This window comes from Solea senegalensis, unplaced genomic scaffold (assembly GCF_019176455.1).
Source record: "Solea senegalensis isolate Sse05_10M unplaced genomic scaffold, IFAPA_SoseM_1 scf7180000014762, whole genome shotgun sequence".
Lineage (NCBI taxonomy): Eukaryota > Metazoa > Chordata > Actinopteri > Pleuronectiformes > Soleidae > Solea > Solea senegalensis.
In genome coordinates, this window is record NW_025321119.1 from 38,846 (window position 1) to 65,199 (window position 26,354).

The following is a 26,354-nucleotide window of genomic DNA, read 5'->3' on the forward strand; positions in this document are numbered from 1 at the left end:
GAGGAATTTAAGAAAAGTGACCGTTAATCTCAGATGATACAATAATCTGATTAAAACAAAGAGAAAACGCTGACATAATAAGTATTCTTTTAATTTACTTCTCTTTCTCACATTAACAAAATAAAAAGCTTTTTTTTCTCACAGCGGCCATTTTATAAAGATGAAGCACAGGTGTAAATAATCCAGCTAACAGTGGCTATGCTAACATGCTGACTCACTCAGGAAGGAGCTAACTATCATGTCTGGCTAACGTTAGCTTCAATACGACGTGTGGTAAATTTAGTTTGTTTTGTATCTTGTTGCAGGTTAGCTTAGCAACACTGCTAATGCTAGGCTAAACTCATGAGTCTCCAGGGCTCTGTTGGTGAGTTGTGAATGCTAAATGAGCCTAGCTAAATGTATGCTAAATTAGTGAAAACCTAGCTAAATGTTTGTTTTGAATTTGTTTTCAATGTCCTGTGTGTTTAGGCAGCGTAGCTTGGCATGGGTAGTACTAGTTAGCTATTACATACTAACATTAAAGTAGATAAACACACTTTTTTTTTTTACTAGGTTAGCATGTTTGATCACGTATTTTTTATGACAGAAAATGAAAGGTTGCTGTAACCTTTTCTTAGCTAAACGTTTATGCTAACATTTAGCTCCTGACTGTGGCTTACCAAGATTGAGAATTCAAATTAAAAGTAGATACATTGTGTTCTTACTGCTAAAACATCACAAAATGGCTGCCGTGAGTTCTTGTTTTTTTTATTATTATTATTTTGTCTTAGGTTAGCTTATCAACGCTGCTAATGCTAGGCTAAAATCTGACTATGAATGTGTTGGGTCAGAAATTTAGCCGCCGTGGCTGCTTATGTTTTCTTGATATCTTATTTGTGTTTAGTTAGCGCAGCTTGGCATTGGTAGTGCTAGTTAGCCCACATGCTATCATTGAAGTTAGCATTTTTTAAATTTCTTTTAAGACAGAAAATGTTTATGCTAATGTTTAGTGACCAAGATTGAGTAAAATTAACAATATTTTTTGAGAACTGTCGGCAACAGAGAACAACCGACAAACGTCCTGTGTTAGTTTGTCACAAGCAGAGACGTCGCGTTACGTTTGGATACATATTTCATGTCATTCTTTTATTTTTTAAAGTAAACATTCTGTGGAAAAGTTTGATAGTAAATTTAGTTTAGTATATTTTCTGTAAAGAAACAGATTTGACGACAGACGTCGCGGTCGCGCTGCGGTCACTTCCCCAGCCTCTTGGCCACGTCCTTGTATGCGAGCTCAATTTCCGCATCTGCTGCACACGTGTTGGTGAACTCGTCTCTATTGTAGGCGTTGCCAAGGTAACGCCACACCCCTCTGAATTCAGACGGGATGTCGTAGTTTCGGTACTTCTTCGCCACCACCTGCCAAAAACACAAGTAATGCCGCTGTAAGCAAATAAAAAACATGCAGATTAAGACTAAAATAATCCAGGTTACCTTGAAAACGTGGAGTTTGGGGAGCAGGTTACAGTCGGACAGCGTCAGCTCGTCTCCATCCAGATATCTGCGAGCAGACTCTTCTTTGCCGCGGTGGCGTCCGTCCTGCTCCTCCTCAGGAAGTGGACTCATCAGATACTCGTCCAGTTTCGCCAAAGCCTTGTTGAGACTCTTTTCTAGATCTGAAACACGAAGAATGAATGTTAATCCCCGTGTTTTTGTTCAGATTACAAACTGCAGGAGTTTTACCTCTGTGTTTATCTGCTCTGGTGTTTTTGACGTAAGCGGAGAACTTGGCAAACACGTCGTTCCCCGCTGTGTTGGACTCACGGTTCTTTGGTGCCAGTTTGGGATACCTGAGAAGACAGGGAGGACAAGGCGAGGACATGGTGAGAACATGGTGAGAACTTGGTGTGGACACGGTGAGAAGACACAGACTCACTCACTGACTCTACTTCCTGTTCCTGTTAGTGGTCAGACTTACTTGGGTGGAGCCAGCCTGGCCTCCAGGTGCTCCTCGATCTTGTTGACGTCGGTGAGAACCTCACCCTGGAAGGTGAGGAAGGGCGGGTGTGTCCCTGGAGCCAGGTTGTGAAGGTCGGCTGGTTTCCTGAGCAGGATGGATTATTTTACAACGCTAATCCACAAATGATGAGGATTTTGCTGCCTCCATCACTGAGTTCAAATGACTTATTTTTACGACTTCTGCGAGTGAGTGAACTTAAAAATGAGAAACAAATGTGCTGGTGTTTGACTGGAAACCTGTGTCTATGTTTGTGATGATGTCATCACAAACATAGACACAGGTTTGTGATGACATCATCATCGTTACCTCTTCAGGTCGACGGTGGTGACATTAAAGACGACGCCTTTGAGCCACAGGATCATGAAGAGTCGCTGAGAGAACGGACAGTTTCCAATGCTCTCTCCATCACTGCCAGCCTGGACACGCACACGCACGCACACACACACGCACACACACACACGTTACACTAAACCACTCAGTTTAACTCTTTACAAACTCTTCACTCATCACATTAATGAAAAATCTGCGTCTTTTATGTTAAATTTGTATCTGAAGCTGAAGTTTGTGCTTTGTGTTTGTGTGTGCGTGTGTCTGTCTGTCTGTGTGCATGTGTCTGTCTGTCTGTGTGTGCAGTGTGTGTGTCTGTGTGCATGTGTGTGTCTGTCGTGTGCGTGTGTGTGCGTGTGTGTGTGCGTGTGTGCGTGCTGTAACAGGACACTGCTATCAGACACCAAATCCAGCATAAATAATCCACACGGCCTCCTTTAGTCGCCTCAGTGCCTGTGAACGCGCGCTTTGACAGAAACTCTTCATCATATCACTGCTGCATAATCTGTTTTAAAAGAGATTCAGCTGGTTAGCATAGCTTAGCATCATGAGCATCAGTTTCAACTGGGCTAATGCACTACTGAGGCTAGTAGTTTGCCTCTGTTTACAGTGTTTGTGCTAGGCTAAGCTAACACGATAAGACGAGATAGTACTTGAACAAAATCTGCTTTAGAGGAGCAACAGCAAGTCAGCATAGCTTAGCATCATGGGCATCTGTTTCAACTGGGTGTTCAGTTTTAGAGGCGACGCAGCTGGTTAGCTCAGCATAGCATAAAGTGTGCAGATGTGCTACGAGTTGACTAACAGTTTCCGAGTGTTTGTGCTAAGTTAAGCTAACAAGCTGACATCTGATACGATAACTCTTGAACTACATCACTTTTAGGTTAGCTTAGCTTAGCATGAAGAGCAGAGGTTTGGACAACAGAAGCATTGCTATGCTAAACTAACCTGACCAAGATGATCAGCTCATCTCAGTTTAGTTTAGTTTAGCATAAGGAGCAGATGTCTCAGTGCTGATGTAGTGCTAGTTAGGCTAGCAATCTCCCTCTGATCCCAGTGTTTGTGCTAAGCTAACGAGATAAAATGATCCTGATCATACAGTTAGTGTTTGAGCAGCAGGAAGTTAACTCAGCTAAACACATATATTTATATCTACATACAGTAGATATATGTTGAAAATATAAACACATATTTATATTTTCTCATCTGTGTGTGTGTGTATATATATACACACATGTTTATATACATATATACATGTATACATGTGTGTATATATATATACACGCGTATATATATACACACATATAAATACATATATTAGTGTATATAGAAATATATATACACTAATATATGTACATATATATAAACATGTGTATACATATATATACATACACATGTTTATATATATATACATGTATACATGTGTGTATATATATATACACACATATAAATACATATATTAGTGTATATAGAAATATATATACACTAATATATGTACATATATATAAACATGTGTATACATATATATATATACACATGTTTATATACATATATACATGTGTGTATATATATATACACGCGTATATATATATACACACATATAAATACATATATTAGTGTATATAGAAATATATATACACTAATATATGTACATACTATATATAAACATGTGTATACATATATATATATACACATGTTTATATACGTGTGTTAGTTTGATTATCCACACACACACACACACACACACGCAATAATAATACACACACACAAACATAATGAGCCATTGAAAACTGCTGCTCTGTGAACTGAAGAGACTCCAGTAATAATTCAGAGAAAGAGACAGACAGAGAGACAGACAGACAGGTTGTAGATGAGTGTCAGGTTAACACATGGAAAATCAACAACAACAACAACAACATGGCACACACATGGTTAAAGGAACCTCCCACAACACACACACATTATACAGACTGTACAGATTTTAATCTAGATGATGCATTTGTGTTTAATTCTAACACACACACACACACACACACACTAGAAGCCCCACCTTCACAAACAGCTCAATATCAGGGTCCTTGTCGTCCTCAGCTGCAGAATCTGTCATGTTCAAGTTTAACACACACTCTGTGTGTGTGTGTGTGTGTGTGTGTTGTGTGTGTGTGTGTGTGTGTGTGAGAGAGAGAGAGAGAGAGAGAGAGAGCGCTTTCAGCTTCAGATTCTACTCCAGGTCCATTGCTGAAGCTATTTAGTCCACGCCTGTCACAGAGTTAGCAGGACGTCAATGTGTGTGTGTGTGTGTGTGTGTGGGTGTGTTTGAACCCGTGGCCTGAGCAGCAGCGGCGGACACTGTCGGGCAAAAATAACCCCCATGTGGACGAAGGGAGGGTGAAGAGGAGTCACTGTGATGCAGAAGGAGAGGACTGACCAGAGCAGGTCTTTATCTCACTGTCAGACACACACACACACACACACACACACACACACACACACACCACGCACACACACACACACACACACACACACACACACACGCTGCTGCCTCCATCACTAAGTTCAAATGTTTTATTTTTTTTAATTCGGCATTTGAAAACCTACATTAACTTTAACTTCAGTGACACACAGTGACCACACGAGGCAGCAGTAGAGCTGCAGCTAAAATCAGTGATTTTCTCTGTGGACTTTGGTGTGGGAGAGTGAGTGCTTTACAAAGGTCTGTCTCACACTGAGATAAAGACGTGAACGTGTTTTAAAGACATGGTAGATTTACTTTGACATATATTTCTAGAGGTTTATTCTTATATGAAGTGGTTAAAGGAATTTTCTTTCTCGAGCGTCCGTGTCTCACACACGTCCTCCGACTATAAAACAGCAGAACTGTCTCTTTAACGTGTCAATTAAACATTTGAAAGTCGTATAAAGGCAACAGGGCTGGGCTGTGTGACCTTTGACCCCGCTGGCACAGCATCACACTCATTTATGAAGTTTCAAAGTGAGATAACGTGGACGTGCGACAGGAACATTCCTGTCACTTCAACTGGACTTATATTTAGAACCTGAGCAACACACACACACACACACACACACACCCCACACACACACGCGCACGCGCACACACACCGTTCCGCAGCGCACACACACACACACAGTGTAAACAAAGTGAGAATAAAGTTCACCTCAGATTTGACGTTCTCGTATTACGAGATTCTCGCTGACCTACGACCTTTGACCTACGGTCGTCCCTACCTTGACAAACAGTGTGACCGTTGTGTCCCCTTCATTCTCTGAGCTTTTGGATGATGAGGAGGAGGATGAGGAGGAGGAAGAGGAGGACCTGCGTGATAAGCTCCTTACATCCACCTCGTCCACTCCTGCAGATCTCCTCTCCCACTCCACCTTCTCCTCCACCTTCTCCTCTCTGTCCGTGACTTTCTCTTCCAAGTATGCGGCTGAGGAGGAGGACGAGGACGATGAAGATCTGCTCCGTGGCTCCTCGGTCGGACACAGCAGCGGTGGAAGAGGAGGAGGAGAAGGGATCGGGGGCATGTTCTCGTACTGGGCCATCAGGTGTGAAGGCTCCTCGTCTGAGGTCACGCAGAAGTCGCCGTCGTTGTCCGGGGACGGTGGCCGATGTGAGGGTGAGGAGCGGACGACGTGAGGGTGAGGAGCGGACGACGTGAGTGTCCTTATCAAAGCAGCCGGGGACTTTGGACGGGGATGGCACACGGAAGAAGACGACGCCTTTATGTTGTTGTAGTTTGAAGAGCAATCAAGAGCTCTTATATCAGATTACAGATTAAATCTGACTCATCCTCAGCGAGCGCTGAGATTATTTACATTTAAACAACGTAGTTTGAAGTTAAAGTCAAAGCAGCTTTGATCTCTCACCCGTGCTTTAACTTTGATGTTTTTTTCTGTCTTTGATCTGGGTTGTCATGGTTACCGTGTCAGCCTTTGATCTGTACCTCGTACATGTGGTGCAGGACTTCCTGTGTGCAGAGTGGGACACATTTTTTATTTTATTTTTTATAAAATACTAATAAATGTGAACTTAAAGGTGAAGAAGATTCTGTCTGTCTGAAAACAGATCCCGTGTGACCCCACTGTGGGCCCCACCCCACACTTTGGCCATCACTGCTCACACACACACACACACACAGTCCATGTGTTTCAGTGGGTCATGCTTATCCAGTTTAAACCTCGCTGGAATATTTCCATTGTGAATCCACTGAGGAAGATTTTTCAAAATAAAACTTTTTTAACAGAAATAAAAACTGATGATATTTTGGCTTCGCTGTGTACGTGTCGCAGAGCCCCGCCCACATTTGTTTAACTAATCGCTGATTGGCTTCTTGAGCTGTGGAGGCATTTAAAGCCTCAGATGAGTTCACCGCAACAACGGAAGTTGTACATCAGAATGAAATAATCACGTCATTAAAAGTCGTACATTTAAAACGTTTGCGCTTGTTAATGTTTACACAAAGCACTAATGACTACTTTAAATGAAACATTATGCCAGTAAAGATGCCGTAAACGTAGAGAAAATATGAAATCTTAAGCGCGTTTTATTGTGAAACGCTGCTGCGGAAATGACCACGGTCCATTTTGGCTAGCTCGACAGCCCGCGCTGTCGCGTGCACCATGGGGCGGAGGTGAAAACACGGGACAGGGAGAAGTTTTCCACCCGCTCACCGGAGGAGGAATCACCGGTGTGACTCACCTGTGCGAGCCGGCGGCAGGTACAGTCCTGCCCGCTCACCCTTAGCTTAGCATAACGTCACCGGAAGAGTAGACGCCACATTAGCGTGGCTAACGTTCACGTATGTCTTCCTCTTCTGTTTATGTTCGGACACTGGTAGCTTCCGCTTTGTCGCGTTATTAACGACGTTTCTGGGGCTTATTTGGGTTTATTTTGGTGATAAAAAGAAAATAACTCACTTCCTGTTTGTCGTTGCTCATTTGAACAGGTGTTTGAGCACCTGTCGCTGGGTCGGGGCCCTACAAATTTTCCCAGAGAAACTGCGAGTCTCAATTTCTACACATTTTATTTGTTTAAAATAACATGTGTAGTAGTCAGTCATTTATAGAGTGGAGGCGTCAAACTCGTGGTTTGTGGGCCACCTGTGGACCACCATTTAATTTTGTGCCGCCTACTGCTTAAACATGTCTGTTTCCCTGTGGTTTATTGATATTTATTGTGAACTATATGTCATTCTGCAACAAAACATCCACTTTTATTTTGAACATATTTTAAACAACATGTATTTATACACTGGAGGTGTCAAACTTGTGGCTTATGGTCCAAATTGGGCCCACCAATCAATTTTTGTGTGGTTTATTTCTATTTATTGTGAATTATATGTCATTCTGTATCAAAACGAGCACTTTTTCTCCCACCAAAGTCTGACTTTATTTTCTCTTGACTGCCCCCCACTGACCAGATGTGAGAGTGGTGTTATAGATGACTTAGGAAACCCAGTTTCACTCGTGTGAACCTTGGTTCAGGGTGGGGAACTGTATGCCGTGTTTGTAGCTGGAGGCATTTTCTCTTCCTTTGTTCAACGTAGACATCGTGGTAACATAGTATTCTAATCGCAAGTCAACCTTTAGAACCAGTTCTTCCACTGAATCACACCTTTAAGGTGTTTGTGAAGGTGAAACGTCTTCAGTAAAGTTCGTTTTCTGTAAATAAACCATGTTTTTTCCTCTTTTCCAGGATGTTTTTCCTTGGCTTCTTCCTGTGGAGTTTCACAGAGGTGACCGCAGCTCAGCAGGGACCTCCGCCGCCGTCTCCCCCGCCGCCGCCACTGCTGCTGGTGTCGTTTGACGGGTTCCGGGCAGATTACCTGAAGAGGTTCCCCATGCCCAACCTGAAGCTCCTGTACAGCCAGGGAGTCCTGGTACAGGAGCTCACCAACGTCTTCATCACCAAGACGTTTCCCAACCACTACAGTCTGGTAACTGAGATTAGAAAGACATTTAAACAACATCAAAGCATTTAATCCCGCTAAAAATGAGATGTACGCATATTTATGAGGATTATAATCCATCAAAATGACTCTTTAACACAGTCAAACTTCACATATACGGCACTATTTACATTAATAGAAATAAAAAGTATTGATAACTGAGTTCTCAGTGGTTCTGAACCTCTAATTTCCCCTTTAAACTATAAAAAAAAAGGACTTTCACTTCCACTCGTGTGTGTGTGGCTGCATGCGCAGCGTGCGTGTGTCTCCAGGTGACGGGTCTGTACGCAGAGTCTCACGGTATCGTGGGCAGCTCCATGTACGACCCCGACAGCCACAAATACTTCCACCCCTCCAGCGACCTGGACCCGGTGTGGTGGCAGGAGGCGGAGCCTCTGTGGATCACGGCGCTGGACTCTGGCCTCAGGACAGCGACGGCCATGTGGCCCGGCTCCGACGTGACCATCGGGAACCGCACGGCCACACACTTCCTGCCCTACAACGGCGCCGTGACGTTCCGGCAGCGGCTCGGCAACGTGACGCAGTGGCTGCTGGGAAACGACAAGGTCACTTTAAAGGCATATTTCACCATTTCTGCACGCTTACACGTGACCTCTGACCCCCTGAAACACGTGTCCCTTGTCCCAGCAGGAGTCGGGAGTGAAGTTCGTGGTTCTGTACTGGGAGGAGCCGGACAGAACGGGTCACATGTTCGGTCCAGAGAACGACACGGCCATGAGCAAAGCCCTTAAAGAGGTACAGTGGTTTGTGTGAGTTATTCCCATCACAGCATAGAAGCATAGATCGGGTTTAACAGCTTCAGCAGGTTATTCATTACACGTCTGCTCCTCATGTTTGAGTTCAAACAGCGTTTATCAAACATTTATCACGCAGTTACACGCAGTCAAGAAGTGGATTTCTATCATCGCGAGAAGTCAAATAGTTCATATTTATACTTAATATTTCTCCTAAGAATAGATTAAAAGTTGTTTTTTAACACAAAGATCAAAAAACATCAACGTTTTCCTTATTTTTATGACGTTATATGATACCGCAGTGTATGATTTAAAATAATTTACCAGAAGTGGATTTTCATCCTCAGGATCAACAATGAAGGGAAAACTATTAATATTTCACGTTATATTTGTTCTAAAAATAGTAGTAGTTCTAAAACTACGACAATTGACTGAAAGTCTAATGTAATTTATCGCAACTGGGGATCGGACGGTGTACGATTTTTATCGTAGTTTGCCACTCACAGTGAGTGAATTTCTGTTTTTTGGATAATTGCCAACATACAGTCCTTGTGATTTATTTTCTGTCTCCGCCCCCTCCCGTCAGCTCCTGGTCAAAGCTCCTCCCCCAAATGATTAGTCCAACATTAGTTCTTTTTTTTCTCTTTTATTCGTAAACAAATGTCGCAATGATGACATGAATCGGGCTAACGATAGTAACGTAGCGTTAGCTCGTAGCTGACGGATGCTATCGTGCGATCAGGTCGACGATAATATCGGCCTGATGATGTCAGAGCTGAAGCGAATCGGACTTTGGGGGCGTGTCAACGTGATAGTAACCAGCGACCACGGCATGGCCCAGTGCTCGCCCGAGCGCCTCATCCGTCTGGACGACTGTCTCCACCCGGACAACTACACACTGGTGGACGTCTCGCCCGTCGCCGCCCTCGTCCCGCGCCAAGGTAACGACGTGAGACACAGGCGCGTGAATCCACGTGATGTAGAAATACTGAGGTGTTGTTTTGGCCGCGCAGACACCGAGGCCGTCTTCAACCTGCTCAACGACTGCCACGCCCACATGACGGCGTACATGAAGAAGTCCATCCCTGAGCGGCTGCACTACAGGAACAACAGACGCATCCAGCCCATAATACTGCTCGCCGACGAAGGCTGGACCATCGTCCAGAGAGGAGACCACCTGCCGCAGCGTACGTCACCCAACTTTATGCCATTAAAGTTATTCAAACAACGCTAAAACCCTCTCTCTCTCTCTCTCTCTCTCTCCCTCACTCAGTGGGCGATCACGGCTACGACAACTCCCTACCCAGCATGCACCCCTTCTTTGCAGCGACGGGGCCCGGCTTCCGCGGCGGTGTTGAAATGAGCGAGTTAAAGAGCGTGGACATTTACCCGCTCATGTGTCACCTGCTGTCCGTCACACCGAGGCCCAACAACGGCAGCCTGGAGCCAGCTCGCCCCCTGCTGGCAGCGCAGTGCACAGCGGGGGACGTCTCTCTGGTGTTCACTCTGGTGGTGGGCGTGGCTCTGTTCCTCCTCACTATGGCATGTAAGTCTAACCATGAATGCATGAGGATGATCACATGCATCTCTTCTTCTCTTCCTCAGTTTGCAAAGTGAAGGATAAATAAAGTTTTATTGTTTGATTCTGATTTTAAAACAAACCTTAAAGAAGAAGAAGATGTTATTGTTTCATTAACTCTGGTTTAACTGGTGACCACAGACAGACAGACAGACAGACAGGCGACTTTATTAATCTCTTTGGGAGGTTCCCTCGGGGAAATTAACAGACCTGTCATTCTTCATCAGATTACCACTCTAACCAGACTCTAACCAGACTCTAACCAGACTCCACTCTTCAGTTGTTTTCAGGTGGGTGTGTCGATGTTGCTCTCCAGACTCCACCTCTTTTCAGAGACTACAAACTGGTGATGATGATGATGATGATGATGGTGGAGGTCTGTTTCACTGAAGCAGACAGAGCAGAGGTCGTCTCTCACTCACTCACCCTCTCACTCTCACTCACTCATCTGTGTCTCATGTTTTTCCTTTTATAGTTAATTTAAATTCTCCTCTCTGACGCGTTTATCTCTCACACCAAAGGCCACAGAGAAAACCAGTGATTTTAGCTGCGTGGACACATGAGCTTCAGGTCTACTGCTGCCTCGTGTGGTCACTTTGTGTCACTGAGGTAAATCTGAATGTAGGATTTTAAACATTTGAACTTAGTGATGGAGGCAGCAGTGGATCAACGATGTCAAAATCACTGCTTTTCTCTATGAGAAACTTCAGAAGATAACACTTGAATGTTTAAGTGAACACTGTTTTTTTCTTTACCTCTAATAAGAAAACTGATTTTATTTCATTGTTTTTTATTAATAGTTTTTGTTTGTTTTGGGGGAAAATGTTCTTTTCTTTTTCATGAAATTTAAATATTAACATAATCATTTATATTTTTAACCCTTAATGACTGTATGTTTATGTCACTTCCTGCCAACAGAGGGAGCCAGAGGCTCATTTATCTCGTGAGCTGGTGCGTTCTATTTGTTACACTGAAGTTATTTGTTTCATTTTAAACTGTTTTCCATCAGTTTAGTTGTTACATGAAAGACGGGGATTTCTAAATGAATTATACCAAAGATTTGAAGCTAAAATCTCTCCAGGGCTTTTAGTGATAAAATGAAAGTCTTTTATTATAGATGAGGTAGTAAAGACACTGGCCACAGTCATTCATTTGTTGTCTTGCCCAAGGGCACGGGTCACATGACCACCTGCAGGGAAGACAGTGTTACTGAACATTTGTGTTGACACCATTTATTCATTATTTCTAAAACCAACACAAAGCCAGTGTTGGTTTTTAAAGTTGTGTCACGGTCGTGTTGAAAATAATGTGCTAAACGTTTTTTAATCCCAACAAAGAGTATTTTTTAAATATAATCTGCAGAGTACAGCTGTTTTCATTTAATGACCTCCAACTAAGACGTCATATCCTCGGTCAAATTTGTAAAAAAAAAAAGAAAGTGAAGGAAATTGTCTTTCAATAACTTAATTAGATTTTTTGGGTGATAATCTGGATTAAAACCTGGTAAAGTAGTCATTTCTGTTCTGACAAAAATGGTCAGTATTGCTCTGAAAAAAAGCCATTAATCCAGCAGGTCATAATCTGGATTGACACAGTGAACTTGATGGAGGTTTTTTTCCATATTGCTAACATTTGGATAAATTTCTTCCAAACAAAAGAAAAGAAGGTGAGAAATCCACTTTCCCTGTTTCCGTGTTTTTATTATTAGTGTTTACGTGTTGTACATGTAAACGTATGAAATTATCATGGTTTTTTCATGTTTCTGATAATGAATTGATTAAATTATAGATAAATTAGTTTTTCTGTGTTATTCAAAGGAAGCGCGACACACATTTGGAAAAATTATTTTATATTCCTTTATATTTTTTTTCTCCATCGCAGTCACAATGTTACAATGTAGTAAAATGGTAAATATATAAAATCAAACCCAAGACACACACACACACACACGTATGTCTCTGTGTCGTGAACTGTACATGTTTTCATTTATACACTTTTTTTTTTTACTTTTTTTGTTTAAATATCATTTAAAATGTGTCCTAGTTTCCACGACGTCCTCTGAATCATGAGGATCACATAAATAGACTTTGTTTCTCTGGAGGTATTGTAACAAAAATAACGGATATATTTGCTAACGCCGCCGCACCCGGGAAACGTGATATTGTTTAAAACTCTTGTGCGGAATTAAACGTTTGTGCGATGAAACGCAGACGGACCCGGCGATAACGGCGCCAGAAACGCTCTCTGTGAAAGAAGTGGTTTTTTTGTTTTTTTTTAATGAGCAGACGCAGGAAGAGAAAATGGTTGACGTAGACGACTGCCATCTTGTCTGCGGGGAAGTCGATGCGTGTTCGTCAGACAGCCACGTCGTTTCTGTCTTAAATTACGCAAAAACGCACACACGTGATTCTACGACAAAATACATTTAAAAAAAAACGAAACACTAGATGCTAAATATGAGTAGCCAAATTAGCTTAGACTAGCATGAAACAAAGGGATGTAGCTGCTTTTTTGGTGCCAATTTAAAAAAGAAATTGTGGTAGGCTAATGTTTTACTGCTAAGTGAAAGATTTTACCATGTTTCATGTCCTTTTTTCTGCTGAGTCTTTGTTCTCACTTTACATGTAAATCTTTACAACGTTTTTTAAATGAAACATAAACAACTTTGTATTCTCGTTTGCTAGCTTATGAAGCTTAGCTCACAGAAGTACTTTTCACCTCCTTGGACAGGGAGCTAGCTCAACTTGAAGCTAACTCTTTCATGTTAATATGTTTCCAGTGGTTATTTTCACCTGTGACAGAGCTAGCTAGCACCCTGTCCGACTTCTTTCTCCACCTGGTCACAGACTTTGATGGAGCTTGCTAACTAGCTAGCTAGCCTCTCCAAGTCTGAAAACTGAAGTTTAAATGTATATTCTAATAAGTATTATTTTAAACGTAAATACATTTAAAAGTCGTTATTTTCACAGTTGATGGCGCTAGCTAATTTCTCCAACTGGTGATGGTTTGCTGGTCCACATGGTTCACTAATTGAAGTCTATAAGTTAAGTTTGTACAACCTTTCAATAGAGCTAATTAGCTAGTGTGCTAGCCTCTAACCTTTCCAAGTCTTAAAGCTAAAGTTCAAATGTATATTCTTGGCCAAATAAGTATGATTTTTAAATGTAAATGTATTTAAAAATCATTATTTTCACGGTCAATGGAGCTAGCTAGCTAGCTTCTTAATTCTCCACCTGGTTATGGAGCTTGCTAGCTAAAGTCGTGTCAATCTTGACCGCGTTGGCGTAAGAATTCATATCTTTGCATAACCTTTCAATAGGGCCAGTTAGCAAACGTGCTAGCCTCCAACTTCTCCAAGTCTTTAAGCTCAAAGTCAAACATGAATTCTTGGCTAATAAAATAAAAAATAGTCATGTGATGTAGCGTTGACCGTGGCTGTCTGAGCGATGAGCTGTGAAAACGTCATGCTGGCTAACGATGCTAACGTCAGTGTGCTTATACTCAGGACGACGCAGTGGCACAGACTCCTACCAAAACCCTCTCAGTGTACATTCTGTGTATTTATAAAGAACATTTACGATCAGTACAACTCATCAAACATGGGGGGAGGGGCTACCGGAAGGTATTTACAATCAAAAATGTCAACCACAGGGAAAAAAAATGAAATCTACTTTTACATCAAATTCTCTAAAGCTACTTTTTTCTCTCTCAAGCTGAAGAAGCATAAAGTTAACAAAATAAAAGCTCATGGTAAATCTTCTACGTATACATCCACGTTAACGTTTAATTTGACCCTGCTCCGTCACACCTGAGTCAAACCACCGGTGTTTGTGTGTTTGCAAAGAAACACAAACACACAAACACCTGAGGATTCCAGTTTGAGTTCGACTCAGGTCTGAGATCACAAACAGTGAGTGATGATTCTCTCACAGCTCTGGACCGAGCAGTCAAACTTTGGCTTAAAAAAAAGAAGCGTATGAAGCATCACACACACACAGAAGCGTCATATGCTTCGTAGACCCTGATTATGTGAGAAAACACACTCTGCTTTTGATTTCTTCAGTCGGATGCACATTCCTCTGTCGGGACGTTGCACCCATCGTGGTTATTACCCAGTTAAAGATGCATTACACAGTTTTTCCCACTCCTGACATTAATGTTAATCCATCAACAAACAAAATCAAATAAACGCATTCAAACATCTTAAATGATCATAAACAAGTACATTTTCTTGAATCAAATGGTACATAATGGTTTTTAAACCACTCACTCTCCCACACCAAACCCCAGAGAGAAAATCAGTGATTTTAGCTCACAGTGATTTTCTCTATGGACTTTGGTGTGGGAGAGTGAGTGGTTTATGTTAAGTGGCTAAAATCAGGTGTCAAACAACCGCTCATGTGCCACAAATGGCACATTTTCATTGTAAAGAAACAAAAAAGGCTAATGACAGAACGTACATGAGAACAGTGATGTGGTTTATGTATATGTGTGTGTGTGTATATATATATATATATATATATATATATATATATATATATACTGTATATATACTGTATATATATATATATATGTGTGTGTGTATGTTGTAAAGGTTATTGTTATAGAAGCCCAGAACCCTTCCTGTCTGCTCAGTTGCATAGCTGTGGATGATGAAGCCATACCGTAACTGACTGCAGTTCCCTTCCTTACAGAGTGGGCCTGGAGTAAGGCTCTGGTTTGTGCAGCTCCAACGACAACACAGTGACACCTGCAGGTGGATGGTGACACTGCAGTCACACGAGAAAGGAGCTTTTTCTTTTTTTTTTTGGTTTGTGTCGGACCTGATTTGGCTGAAATGAACCTGATCTCTGATTGGCTGGAGCTTGAGGTGCAAAGAAGAAGGGGACATGGTTTGGGTCAAACAGGTGAGGTCATTGCTGAAGCACATACGAGAGCTGTGACTCTCTCCTCTCACTCACTCACTCACTCACTCACTCACACTTTACGGAGTAACAGATTATTTTTCTACTTCCCCTGAAATCTAGAACATTCATGCAAGAAACTCACGAGCACAATCTGTGACAAACGGACGGAAACGCCTCGACTGTGTTCTCTACATGTTCATCTTTTTTTCTGTTGTTAGTCTGTGCTCTGACACACTGTAACCATGCCTGGATTAGAGCGTCTGACACACTGTAACCATGCCTGGATTAGAGCATGTTACAGTCTAACACTGTAACCATGCGTGTTGTTTTTTTTTTTCTTCTATCGTACACTCCGCACATGCGTGAACTACACATTTTTAATCCGCATGAACGTGAAACACTCAGGTTTTTTCTAAACATATTTTGGCTAAATTCTTCACTGGAACCACAACTGTACAAAAAACCACTCAATAGCACCATATGAATATTGTTCCCAAATTATAAAGGGGTAAGGGATTATTGGACGTTAGTATGTAAGTGTGTGTGTGTGTGTGTGTAGCTGCTTTTAGATGTGCACTGTTATCTGGATATTCCCTGGGATTTCTCCTGCCACCTCCATGATAATATCTGAGAGAAAACAGCAGGAGAAACTCTGGATTATCTACAGCAAACATTTAATCCAGACTATCTGGTCATGTAGATTACAGAGATCTGAAAACATCTTTTTATTGTGTTTGTGTTCATGAAGTGAGGTAGGGAAACTTCCCGTGTTGTCGTCCCGAGTACTGAGGGAGAACACCCTGTGTGTGTGTGTGTGTGCGTGTGTGCGTGTGTGTGCGTGCGTGCGTGAGTGTGTGTGTGTGTGGACTAAGCACGTCTCCCAGGAGACTTGCATAGCTTCTGCAGGACAGGAAGAGCAGTTGTCCGTTGGCAGAGTCGCACCACGGAATTCAAAGAATCTGCCCTAACAATCTGCCCTTATTGCACCATAAGTACACGTGTGTGTGTGTTCATATATGTATTTATTTATATATATCTATATATATATGTGTATATACAGATATACATATATATATATATATAATGTATATACTGTATATTTGCACCATATGAAGTGGGATTAGCAGCCAGTCGACTCTGTGGCTCGTACGTACGATCACCGGCGACGCCTGTGTCGCGCGGTCGCGGCCACTGAATCGAGCAGTTTGCAGCAAATGAAGCGGTTTCTCAGTTTGTTTTTAAATGGTCTAGCACCACGGAAACGTCACGGAAACGTCACGCCATAGGTCACAGATGAACAGATTAGAGAATCATTCACCAAGTTTGTTGACTGTAATTGGACCAACTGCTGAAAGATCCACTATTGACGAAAACTCAGTTTAGTTCTTTTTAGGGGGCGCCCTCTAGTGTCAGCACACTTTTCCCAACATGTAACTTCAAAATGACCTGGGGGCGGGGCCAGTTAAGTGGGGATATTTGTCGCAATATTTCATCAACTCTTCAAAATAAAAGTGTTTGTTGTGCGGAACAAGAAAAACTGTCAAAAAGAACTTGATAATAAAGTGACAGGGCTGTATCGAGTTAATGGGGGTGGGTTCGAGTTGCCCACCACCTCTGCACTAAATCCTGCGCACTGGTCCTTAAAAATCAGCCAATCTTTGCACTCGAGGAGCTGAAAATCGGGCCTTTGTCACGTGATTTAATGGACAACTTAACATATGGTCAGTTGTCGCTAAACGGGAAACTTCAACTTTATAAGGTAAAGTTGGCAATTAAAACTTGCGATATTCGATTCTGATATAATATAATATATTATATTCCCATATAATCAACTGATGTTTGTTTTAAAGTTAGTTTTTATTAATCCCCTTAGGGAAAGTATTCCTCTGCATTTTGACCCATCCTAGAATTAGGAGCAGTGGGCTGCCACACTGAGTGGCGCCCGGGGAGCATTGGGGGGTTGGGTACCATGCTCAGGGTTACCCCAGCCCTTTTTGGCCGGGTGGGGATTTGAACCGGCGACCTTCTGGTTACAAGTCAAGTTCCCTTTCCAATACTGTTTTGTAAATAATTTGGCAAGATTGGCACTTTTATAAAAATTAAAATTGATGCTAATGCTAACCCACGCTAACAGATGTCAAGTACGTGAGCTAACATCGCTCTAAACTACAATTAGGTAAACCCACAGCTGATAGTAGCTTCTCATTTTTCACACCACTTTAGCGCTAATGTGGCTAACTGGTCTTAGCATGTGCTCTCATGTAGCTGGACATTTTGGAAAATGTGCTAGGAGTTAAATGTAAACACATTTAGCCCAGATTAGCATGAAGACGTATGTGGACCAGGGCTCGCAAACTGTTTGTCCAGTAGTGTTAGTTTTGACGTGGAACAAGTATAAGGTTGCAAAAATACGTTTGAACTCGACCGTAAAGTGAAGCGACGCCATCTTTAATCTGAATTAATCTGATGTCATTTTTATTCTAACTCAGTTTTCTTTCTTTAGGGCAGCAAAAAAAAGAAAAAGGTGAAATAATTGGAAAGAGCGGTCGGACGAGTCGTGTCATGGCCGTGAGACCCACAGGTCAAAGGTCCCTGTAAGGTATGTTTGCGCGTGTGTGTGTGTGTGTGTGTGTGCTTAATCCCTCCCTCTGAACACGGCGTACACAGACGTTTCACATGTGCTTGTACCATGACATCTGTGTGTGTGTGTGTGCGTGTGTCAGAGTGACGACTCGTACTGCAGCAGTTCGTACAGTAAAGGTCCGTCGCGGTATCGTATGCCCACCGCGGCCGGCGTGATGTATTGCAGGATGTTTATCGTCCTCCGCAGGCGCCGGTCCACGTAGTGTGCGTCCCACGCCGGGTAACGCTTCCTGGGCATGTCGATCTTTATCAGCGGCCCCTCGGGTTTGGAGGTGGGCGTCACCGACCGCACCTGGAAGACGGGGAGACACGACTCGGCCACGTCCTCCTCCGTCTGCGACTTAGTCATGTGGGCCGGGGTGGGCGGGGCGGTGGGGGGCACGGACGGCGGCAGGGGGAGGCCCCAGAGCAGCTGGGCGCAGCAGGAGGAGGCGGGGCTTGGCTGCAGGTGGGCGGTGGCCGGGTGCAGGAAGCCGTAGTACAGCAGCATGACCAGGACGCCGCCGGCAAACGTCAGGTAGACGCCGCACAGAGCGGGGACGGCGTAGGAGTCGGTCAACACCGGGTCTCTGTAGGCGTACCTGCAGGAAGTCACACGTCTTTACACTGTGTCTGTGTTTGCGTCTGCGTCTGTGTCTGTGTCTGTGTCTGTGTCTGTGTCTGTGTCTGTGTCTGCATTTGTGTCTGTGTCTCGTCTGCGTTTGTGTCTGTGTCTGTGTCTGCGTCTGTGTCTGTGTCTGTGTCTGTGCCTGTGTCTGTGTCTGCATTGTGTCTGTGTCTGTGTCTGTGTGTTCTGTGTCTGTGTCTGTGCCTGTGCCTGTGTCTGTGTCTGTGTTTGTGTCTGCATTTGTGTGTCTGTGTCTGCATTTGTGTCTGTGTCTGTGTCTGTGTCATGCCTGTGTCTGTGTCTGCATTTGTGTCTGTGTTTGTGTCTGTGTCTGTGTTTGTGTTTGTGTTTGTGTCTGTGTCTGCGTTGTGTTTGCGTCTGTGTTTGCGTTTTGTTTGTGTCTGTGTCTGCGTTGTGTGTGTGTTTGTGTCTGTGCTGTTTGTGTGTGTGTCTGTGTTTGTGTGTGTGTGTGTTTGTGTGTGTGTGTGTTTGTGTGTGTGTTTGTTTGTGTGTGTTGTGTTTGTGTCTGTGTCTGTGTCTGCGTTTGTGTGTGTGTCTGTGTTTGTGTGTGTGTTGTGTGTGTGTTTGTGTTTGTGTCTGTGTTTGTGTGTGTGTGTTTGTGTTTGTGTCTGCGTTTGTGTCTGGGAGAGTGTGTGGTTTACAAAGTACAGTTTCCTGTTGTAAAGTCTGCGTAACAGTGAGATAAAGACGTGAACGTGTTCTTAAAGACGTCATAAACTGATGTTGATTTTATTTAGTGGCTAAAATCAGATTTTACTTGAAAACCTGAACTCCCCCTTTAAAGGATATGGGATTAGCTTGCTGTGACTTACACACACACACACACACACACACTCAGAGCCTGACTCACCACAGGCCGGTGAGGATGGTGTTCTCCGCTAACACCACGGTGTAGTACGCCACCATCCTGGAGCGTGTGCGTCCCTCCTTCACGTTAAACCAGCAGAAGATGTAGACGATTCCCACCACCATGTTGAACAGCACCTCCTCCCACTTGGACATGCAGAAGTCGGTGCCTCCGTGCACCACCCAGAAGGCCATGGCGCACCAGTGGACCACCACGAAGATGCCAAAGTAGATGTGGAAGAGGGAGGCGAAGAGCGCCAGCGCCAGCACGCGGGACGAGATGGTGAAGAGGCGCCAGAAGAGGTGCAGCAGCGCCCCCCGGTAACTCATGCTGCGCTGGTCGTCACGAGAGTCTCGCAGGAGCTTGTGGTAGGAGGCCAGAACCCAGGCGAGAGACAGCAGCGAGGCCAGAGAGGAGATGCCTGCACACACCGAGAGTCTGTGAGTCACTCACTCACAACACACACACACTCACTCACTCCTGAAAGAAGAGGCAGAGAGTGACGCAGCACTGAAATATCACTGTCCCTGTGTGTGTGTGCGTGTGTGTGTGTGTGTGTGCATCATTAACTCCACCAGTCACATATTTACTTTAAAATTAGACGCTGTCCCAGAACTGCAGGCATGAATAACAGCAGTGGGAGTCAGAGGACGGGATGTGTCATCCTGGATGAAGACGGAATAAAAATAACACTGTCTTCATGTGTTCATCATAGATTCCTGCTCCGCTTACAGGAGTTCACAGTTCATGTTTTTCTTCCCATTTTTACAAAAGTTTACATTTACATGTGACTTACTTTACAAAGTAATATTGACATCAAAATGTAACAACGTTACAAGGTGTCACTAATATTACAATTAAATATATAAAATAGAAATACATGATCAAAAACGTTTTTGTTTCCCAAAAATAAAAGACTTTTTTTTCATAATGTTAGAAAAATTTGTTAAGAAACAAAACGTTTTGTTTTTACAAAGTCGTACCATTATCAACAACTGTATTCAATGTAATTTACATACTTCACTAACATTAACACATTATGTTTGTAATTTTTGTAATAAAAAGTAGTATTATTGAAATGTTACCAAACAATATAAATATATGATATATGATAGAAATATGGGTCAAAAATGTGTAAATTTGTTTTTATAAAAATTATAAAATGTGGTACATAATAAAAAAATTCCACAAAATGAATTACATGTCATAAAATCATAGATGTTACAAAAATATTTTATAAAATGTAATTTTATAAAAATATGTGACAAAAATGTTTTAATTTACTTTTCAAAAATGATACAAAATGTAATGTTATAAAAATACAAAAAATGTGCGCTAAAAGTGCAAACATGAGAAAACAATTATTTAGTTTCAATCTGAATAAAAAGATCAGATTTGAAGTTTGTTGTAGAGAGGAGTAGAGGAGTGAGCGAGTGAATGTGGACATGTTCACTGTGTGTGTGTGTGTGTGCGTGCGTGCGCCTACACTGCAGCTTCTCGGCGCGGTTCTCCTGGATCATGATGCACAGCTGCAGAACCAGCTGAGGAGCAGACTCCAGGAACGTCTCCAGCAGCCGCAGCATGTTCACGTCGGCGTACTCGAACATCATGGCCCAGTACCAGCGCCGCTGGTGCTCCTTCTGCCGCCGCGACATCACGCCCAAATACAGCGTCCTGATGTACCTGCCGGGGGTCAAAGGTCAGACTGTTAACACTCTCACACAAAATCAAAACAGCCTCAGATTGAATGGTTTTCTTTAAAGCTGCAATAATCAATGACTGATTTAATCACAAATGTTTTTAATAATATTTAATATTATATTCACTGTTAGACAGACTTTCCAACAGGAAACTCAAGTTTGTAAACCACTCACTCTCCCACACCAAAGTCCATGGTCTACTGCTGCCTCGTGTGGTCACTTTGTGTCACTGAGTTAAGTCTAAATGAAATATTTAGAAAATAAGACATTTGAACTTAGCGATGGAGGCAGCAGTGGAGCAGTGATTTCTCTGTGGGCTTTGGTGCGGGAGAGTGACACCGTAGACTTAAAGTGACGTTGATGTTATTCAGTGTGTCTCTGATGTTGTGTTTCCATGTTTTCAATCATCATGAACACAAACACTGTGTGAACAAACGTGGTCATGTGACGTGCAGACTGAGTGGACGTATAGATTAACGTGTGGGCAGTGATTTCACTCAGAGGCTGCGTGTTCATGTTCATGTTCATGTTCTCCTCCTGCATCAGTGGGGTCTCCATGTAGCATGTGTGTGTGTGTGTGTGTGTGCTGATACCACATAATGCACACACACATCTATTACATCCATTCACTGAACATAAATAATGCACCAGTGCAGGAAAACACTCACACTGATGTTTCCTCAGCACACATTTACTCATCATTTCACATCAGTATTATCATGTGTAATATTTCACTCTGCTGTTTCGTTCATTTACATTGAAGCGCCACAAGAGGGCGCTGCGTCTTTGGTTTTTTAAGTCATTCAAGTAACTTCTGTGTGTTTTTGTGGAGAAGCGTTTTGTAAAAAACGTTCATATTTTGTATCTTTTTTTAACATAACGTCATGTTTGTAATACATTTTTGTTAACGTAAGGAACATTTTTGTAACGTTACAATATTTTATATTGATTTTTATAGTAAAGTAGCACTGATGATGTCATGCTTTTGAAGAACATTTTTGCTCACGTTTATATTTATATTTTACTTTACATCCTGTAATTATTTTTAGTCAGAGAACATTGAGTCACATTTCTGATTCTTGTAACAGGAGTTTCCTCTGTGTAAGCTGCTGGATACAAACCAGATTATTATGCAATCACCACGACAACACTGTCAGTGTACAGTGGACTGTGGATATTCTGGTCTGGATGATCCTGACAGTGACACAGTGTGTCCGTCACTCCACAGCAGTCAAGGTCTTTTTATTTGAAATCATTCAAATTAGCTTTAAATAAGGGATTAAATCCTCGTTGTGTCGTTGCCGCAAAAAAAAACCTTGACATGGACGGACGTGAGTAAACCACACCCCCCTGTGCCTCCCCCTCCCCTCCCCCCACCACTTTCACTCTTCCCTTGTTCGCTCTCTCCTCATCTCCTCACGCTCGTTCTCCTCTCCCCTCCCCCTGTGTGTGCGTGTGCAACCTCCCTCCTCTTCTCCTCCTCCTCCATCTTCAACCACCATCTCTGAGCAATCTGTCTCCATCAGGACACACACACACACACACACACACACACACACACACACACACACACACACACACACACACGCACTCTTCTTCTTCTACTTCAGGTGGGAGAGTCTATTCTGCAGCCTGGAGGGGTTGTGGACTTCAGGGTGGGGTGGATGAAGAAATGAGTGTGTGTGTGTGTGTGTGTGTGTGTGTGTGTGTGTGTGTGGGTGTGTGGGGTTGTAGGGTTAAATCAACACACACACACACATACACACTGTACTCTCCCTGCTGTCCACCCGGAGGGAAAGTGGACACCATTAGAGGTGGTGGGGGAGGAGGAGGAGGACACACCGCTACTTATAAGCTACACACACACACACACACTGTATATGTAACGATTAGGATAAAAAGGATAAAAAGATGTGTGTGTGAGAGAGTGCAGCATGTGTGTGTGTGTGTGTGTTTCTGTTTTTCCCGCCAGTGCGTTTAGCACAGTAATTAGCACCCAACCGTTGTCCAACTGTGTGTGTGTGTGTGTGAAAGCAACGCAGATGCTTTTCCTCTCTGTTCTCCCTCCACACACACGCACGCACGCACACACGCACACACACAGACATTCATGGAAAGAGCCGTGACACCGTTTTCCCACTCGTCACACACACACACACACACACACACGCACACTCACGCATGAGCACACACAGAGCGCTGAAGCGAGAGACGCTGTCCATGGTGCTGAAACTGAACTCCATGTTTAATGGGTGTTTCAGGGTTACTTCACTTTCTTAAAGTGTGGTTGTATAGGACACAGAGACACAGTGAGCACTGACTGTGCTGAGAGCGCCCCCTACACTTGAGAACCAGCCTGAAAACACGATTTTAGCCACTTTACAAAAGACTCACTTCATAAAATCATAAAAGGAAACTGGAGTTTGTAAAGCACTCACTCTCCCACACCAAAGTCCAGAGAGAAAATCACTGATTTTAACATCACACACACAGGAGCTGCTGGTCTACTGCTGCCTCGTGTGGTCACTCTGTGTCACTGATGTTAATCCAAACTTGGGTTATCAAATGCTGAATTGGCAAAATAAGACATGTGAACTCAGTGATGGAGGCAGCAGTGGATCAACAACTCCTGTATGTGTGTGATGTTAAAATCATTGATTTTCTCTATGGACTTTGGTGTGGGAGAGTGAGTGGTTTCCTGTTAAAAACACAGTCTCACAGTGAGACGTGAACGTGTTCTTAAGACGTCGTAGATTTTAGGAGATGAGACTTTTGATAAGATAAAAATCAGTTTTTCCTTGTAAATGTGTAAATCCACATGAGTTTGTCACAGCTGCTCTTCTTCTTCCTCTTCTTCTTCTTCTCTACTTAAACCATGGACAGTGTGTGTGTGTGTGTGTGTGTGTGTGTGTGTGCGTACCTCCACACTTGTCCCAGCTGGAGGATGTGAATGGTGGCCTGCCACAGCCAGATGGTGGCCAGCTGCAGGCGGTCTCTGCCCGGGTACAGGCAGCCCAGAGCCACGCTGCCCCGCTTGGTCAGACCCTCCACCTCCCCGAGCCCCCCGCCGGTGTAGTCCTGCACGAACCAGCGGAAACTCAGAATCTGGACCAGCACCGACGGCACCAGCACGAAGAAGAGCGTGAGGCCGAACCAGAGGTAGTCCTGCCTGCGGTAGTAGTCCACCGCCAGGCACAGGTCCGTGCCCACGTCCCAGAAGAAGACGAGCAGGGCGAGGACGATCCAGAGGCAGTCCAGCCACAGCTGCTCCCGGGGCGGGCAGTGAGTCTCTCTGATGCCGACCCCCCCTCCTCCTCCCCCCGCTCCTCCACCGAGCAGAGAGCCCAGGCAGGCGGAGCGGCAGCCCCAGTAGCAGGCGGAGGTGCGGCAGCACTGGCAGATGTGGATGGCGGCGGAGTCCAGCGGCTCGTCCGCGTCCACGTCGTACAGCTGCGCGAACCCGCCGGCTTTCCCGCCGCCGTCCGACTGCGCGGCCATGTTCCCCTTGCCGCTCCTGCCCTCCTGCGAAACGCACGACAACCGCACCGTGGTGGCTCCTCGCGGGGCGCGGACACCACGTCACTTCCCAGATACCTGCTGCCCTCTGCGCTCTCGCGCCGCGGCCGCGACTGCTGTGTCTCTGCTCCGCCCGGGGCGCGAGGAGCCATCAGAGCCGGCGGCCGCGCGACGGCGGCTCCGTTACTTCCTCCCCCTCCTCCTCCTCCTCCGCCTCCTCCTCCTCGGGTCCAGTCACCGCCACCTGAGTAGCAGCGGAATCAGCACCGCATCATCCCGTCCTGCGCGCGCGGTCATCTAGGGCGATAGGAGGCTATGACGTCATGCATCCCCCGCTGTTTTCTTAAAAAGTGTGACTGACTCAGTGTGTGTGCGTGTGTGCGCGCGTGCGTGCAGGACGCTCCAGGACTCCCCCCTCTCTCTCTCTCTCTCTCTCTCTGTCTGTGTGTGTGGCCGCTCTCAGGCTTCAGGTGCCGGCTTCAGCTGCTGCAGCTCCCGCTCTGCTCCTCTCTGCTGCTCCTCGCCTTCTCCCTCACTCCGCCCTCTACTGGACAAAACCGCCTCAGCCACTCAGTTACACATCTGCACGTGCACGCGCAACGGGCTCGTGCACGTAGCAACCGCCCACTGCGCTGTCTCTGCGCTGATTGATGATGTTCTTCTCACTGGAGACTTTAACATCTGCCTGATTTTATGCGCATTATTGATTGTGCGCATAAAAAACTGAATGTTAACACAGAATCTTTCTTAAAATATCGCATCAAAGTTTGTGCATAAATAAAGGGTAAATGCGAAAACACCAGCGACTGTAGTTAGTTCTCACATAAACTATATCGAAAAAGTTATTTTGCTGGCAGGAGGTGGAAAACTTGACCAATCCATGTGAAGTGAACTGTGAAGATGAAGATGACTGTGATATCACCTCACATTCTGATAATGTTACTACCATAACACATGGAAAAGACACATTTTTCAAAGTTCTGTTCAAAATTGCATTCTGCAATTTGTACCACAAACCACGTTTGTTTTACTCTGCAAGTTCAGCTACTTCCTGTTCCCGCTGCTGTTTTGCGATGTTTTGCAGTCGCACCTGACAAACTTTAAAAAAAACTATAAAAGAACCCGATGTATTTTGTAAAACGTAACCACTTAAACAAAAGATAACGTTGTTAATAAAGAGAACATTACTTTATTTAAAATAAATTGGTTTGACAGGAAGTCGCCTGTTACAAGAAAGATTTGAAGAAAGAATTGTGTTTGTTAGCTAACATGGCTAGTTAGCATAAATGACAGGTATTATGATGTACTAAATGTAAACGGCATGATTTTAACGTACGTTTGCATTTTCTTACCTATAGCGAATGCTAGCTAAAGCTCTAGTGGCTATGCTATGCTTGTGAGCTGACATGGCTAGTTAGTTAGCTAATGTGTGAGAAGCTGCGTTTACAAGAAAGATAAATTAAACGTAAACACGTCGACGTCAC

General features: G+C 43.8%; 3 protein-coding genes across 5 annotated transcripts; 1 reads left to right on the forward strand and 2 right to left on the reverse strand.

The window, feature by feature from the left end:
* Positions 1-75: 75 nt before the first annotated feature.
* clic5a (chloride intracellular channel 5a) lies at positions 76-6,004 on the reverse strand. 2 transcript variants are annotated; one of them, XM_044016754.1, is made up of 6 exons: positions 5,573-6,004; positions 2,306-2,415; positions 1,958-2,083; positions 1,723-1,829; positions 1,474-1,655; positions 76-1,398 (listed from the first exon to the last, which is right to left on the reverse strand). In XM_044016754.1, exons 1-6 carry the CDS (start codon positions 5,888-5,890, stop codon positions 1,234-1,236), a joined length of 1,008 nt encoding a protein of 335 aa, XP_043872689.1. In that variant the 5' UTR covers positions 5,891-6,004; the 3' UTR covers positions 76-1,233. The 2 variants fall into 2 exon arrangements, with proteins under 2 accessions (XP_043872689.1, XP_043872690.1); XM_044016755.1 differs by lacking the exon at positions 5,573-6,004 and adding an exon at positions 4,377-4,473.
* Positions 6,005-6,943: 939 nt separating this feature from the next.
* enpp4 (ectonucleotide pyrophosphatase/phosphodiesterase 4) lies at positions 6,944-11,240 on the forward strand. Of its 2 annotated transcripts, none has more exons than XM_044016752.1 (8): positions 6,944-7,065; positions 8,043-8,283; positions 8,568-8,861; positions 8,947-9,051; positions 9,793-9,991; positions 10,064-10,237; positions 10,324-10,596; positions 10,910-11,240. In XM_044016752.1, exons 2-8 carry the CDS (start codon positions 8,044-8,046, stop codon positions 11,017-11,019), a joined length of 1,395 nt encoding a protein of 464 aa, XP_043872687.1. In that variant the 5' UTR covers positions 6,944-7,065; position 8,043; the 3' UTR covers positions 11,020-11,240. The 2 variants fall into 2 exon arrangements, with proteins under 2 accessions (XP_043872687.1, XP_043872688.1); XM_044016753.1 differs by lacking the exon at positions 6,944-7,065 and adding an exon at positions 7,084-7,146.
* A 6,367-nt stretch (positions 11,241-17,607) lies between these two features.
* Positions 17,608-25,279, reverse strand: xkr6a (XK, Kell blood group complex subunit-related family, member 6a). Its single transcript, XM_044016750.1, has 4 exons — positions 24,275-25,279; positions 21,141-21,337; positions 19,658-20,075; positions 17,608-18,760 (listed from the first exon to the last, which is right to left on the reverse strand). The coding sequence occupies exons 1-4, from the start codon at positions 24,850-24,852 to the stop codon at positions 18,256-18,258; spliced, it is 1,698 nt and encodes a 565-aa protein (XP_043872685.1). The 5' UTR covers positions 24,853-25,279; the 3' UTR covers positions 17,608-18,255.
* Positions 25,280-26,354: the final 1,075 nt, after the last annotated feature.

Excerpts from the sequence above, each read along its gene's own strand:
- clic5a (XM_044016754.1), bottom strand. The coding sequence starts at position 5,890 with ATGGCCCAGTACGAGAACATGCCCCCGATCCCTTCTCCTCCTCCTCTT. Across the intron at positions 1,830-1,957 it reads GCCAGGCTGGCTCCACCCAA|GTATCCCAAACTGGCACCAA; the intron begins GTAAGTCTGACC and ends CTGTCTTCTCAG. Across the intron at positions 1,656-1,722 it reads CAGAGCAGATAAACACAGAG|ATCTAGAAAAGAGTCTCAAC; the intron begins GTAAAACTCCTG and ends TTCGTGTTTCAG.
- enpp4 (XM_044016752.1), top strand. The coding sequence starts at position 8,044 with ATGTTTTTCCTTGGCTTCTTCCTGTGGAGTTTCACAGAGGTGACCGCA. Across the intron at positions 8,862-8,946 it reads GGCTGCTGGGAAACGACAAG|GAGTCGGGAGTGAAGTTCGT; the intron begins GTCACTTTAAAG and ends TTGTCCCAGCAG. Across the intron at positions 10,597-10,909 it reads GTTCCTCCTCACTATGGCAT|TTGTTTTCAGGTGGGTGTGT; the intron begins GTAAGTCTAACC and ends TCCACTCTTCAG.
- xkr6a (XM_044016750.1), bottom strand. The coding sequence starts at position 24,852 with ATGGCCGCGCAGTCGGACGGCGGCGGGAAAGCCGGCGGGTTCGCGCAG. Across the intron at positions 20,076-21,140 it reads CCGCGCCGAGAAGCTGCAGT|GCATCTCCTCTCTGGCCTCG; the intron begins GTAGGCGCACGC and ends CGGTGTGTGCAG. Across the intron at positions 18,761-19,657 it reads ACCATCCTCACCGGCCTGTG|GTACGCCTACAGAGACCCGG; the intron begins GTGAGTCAGGCT and ends GACTTCCTGCAG.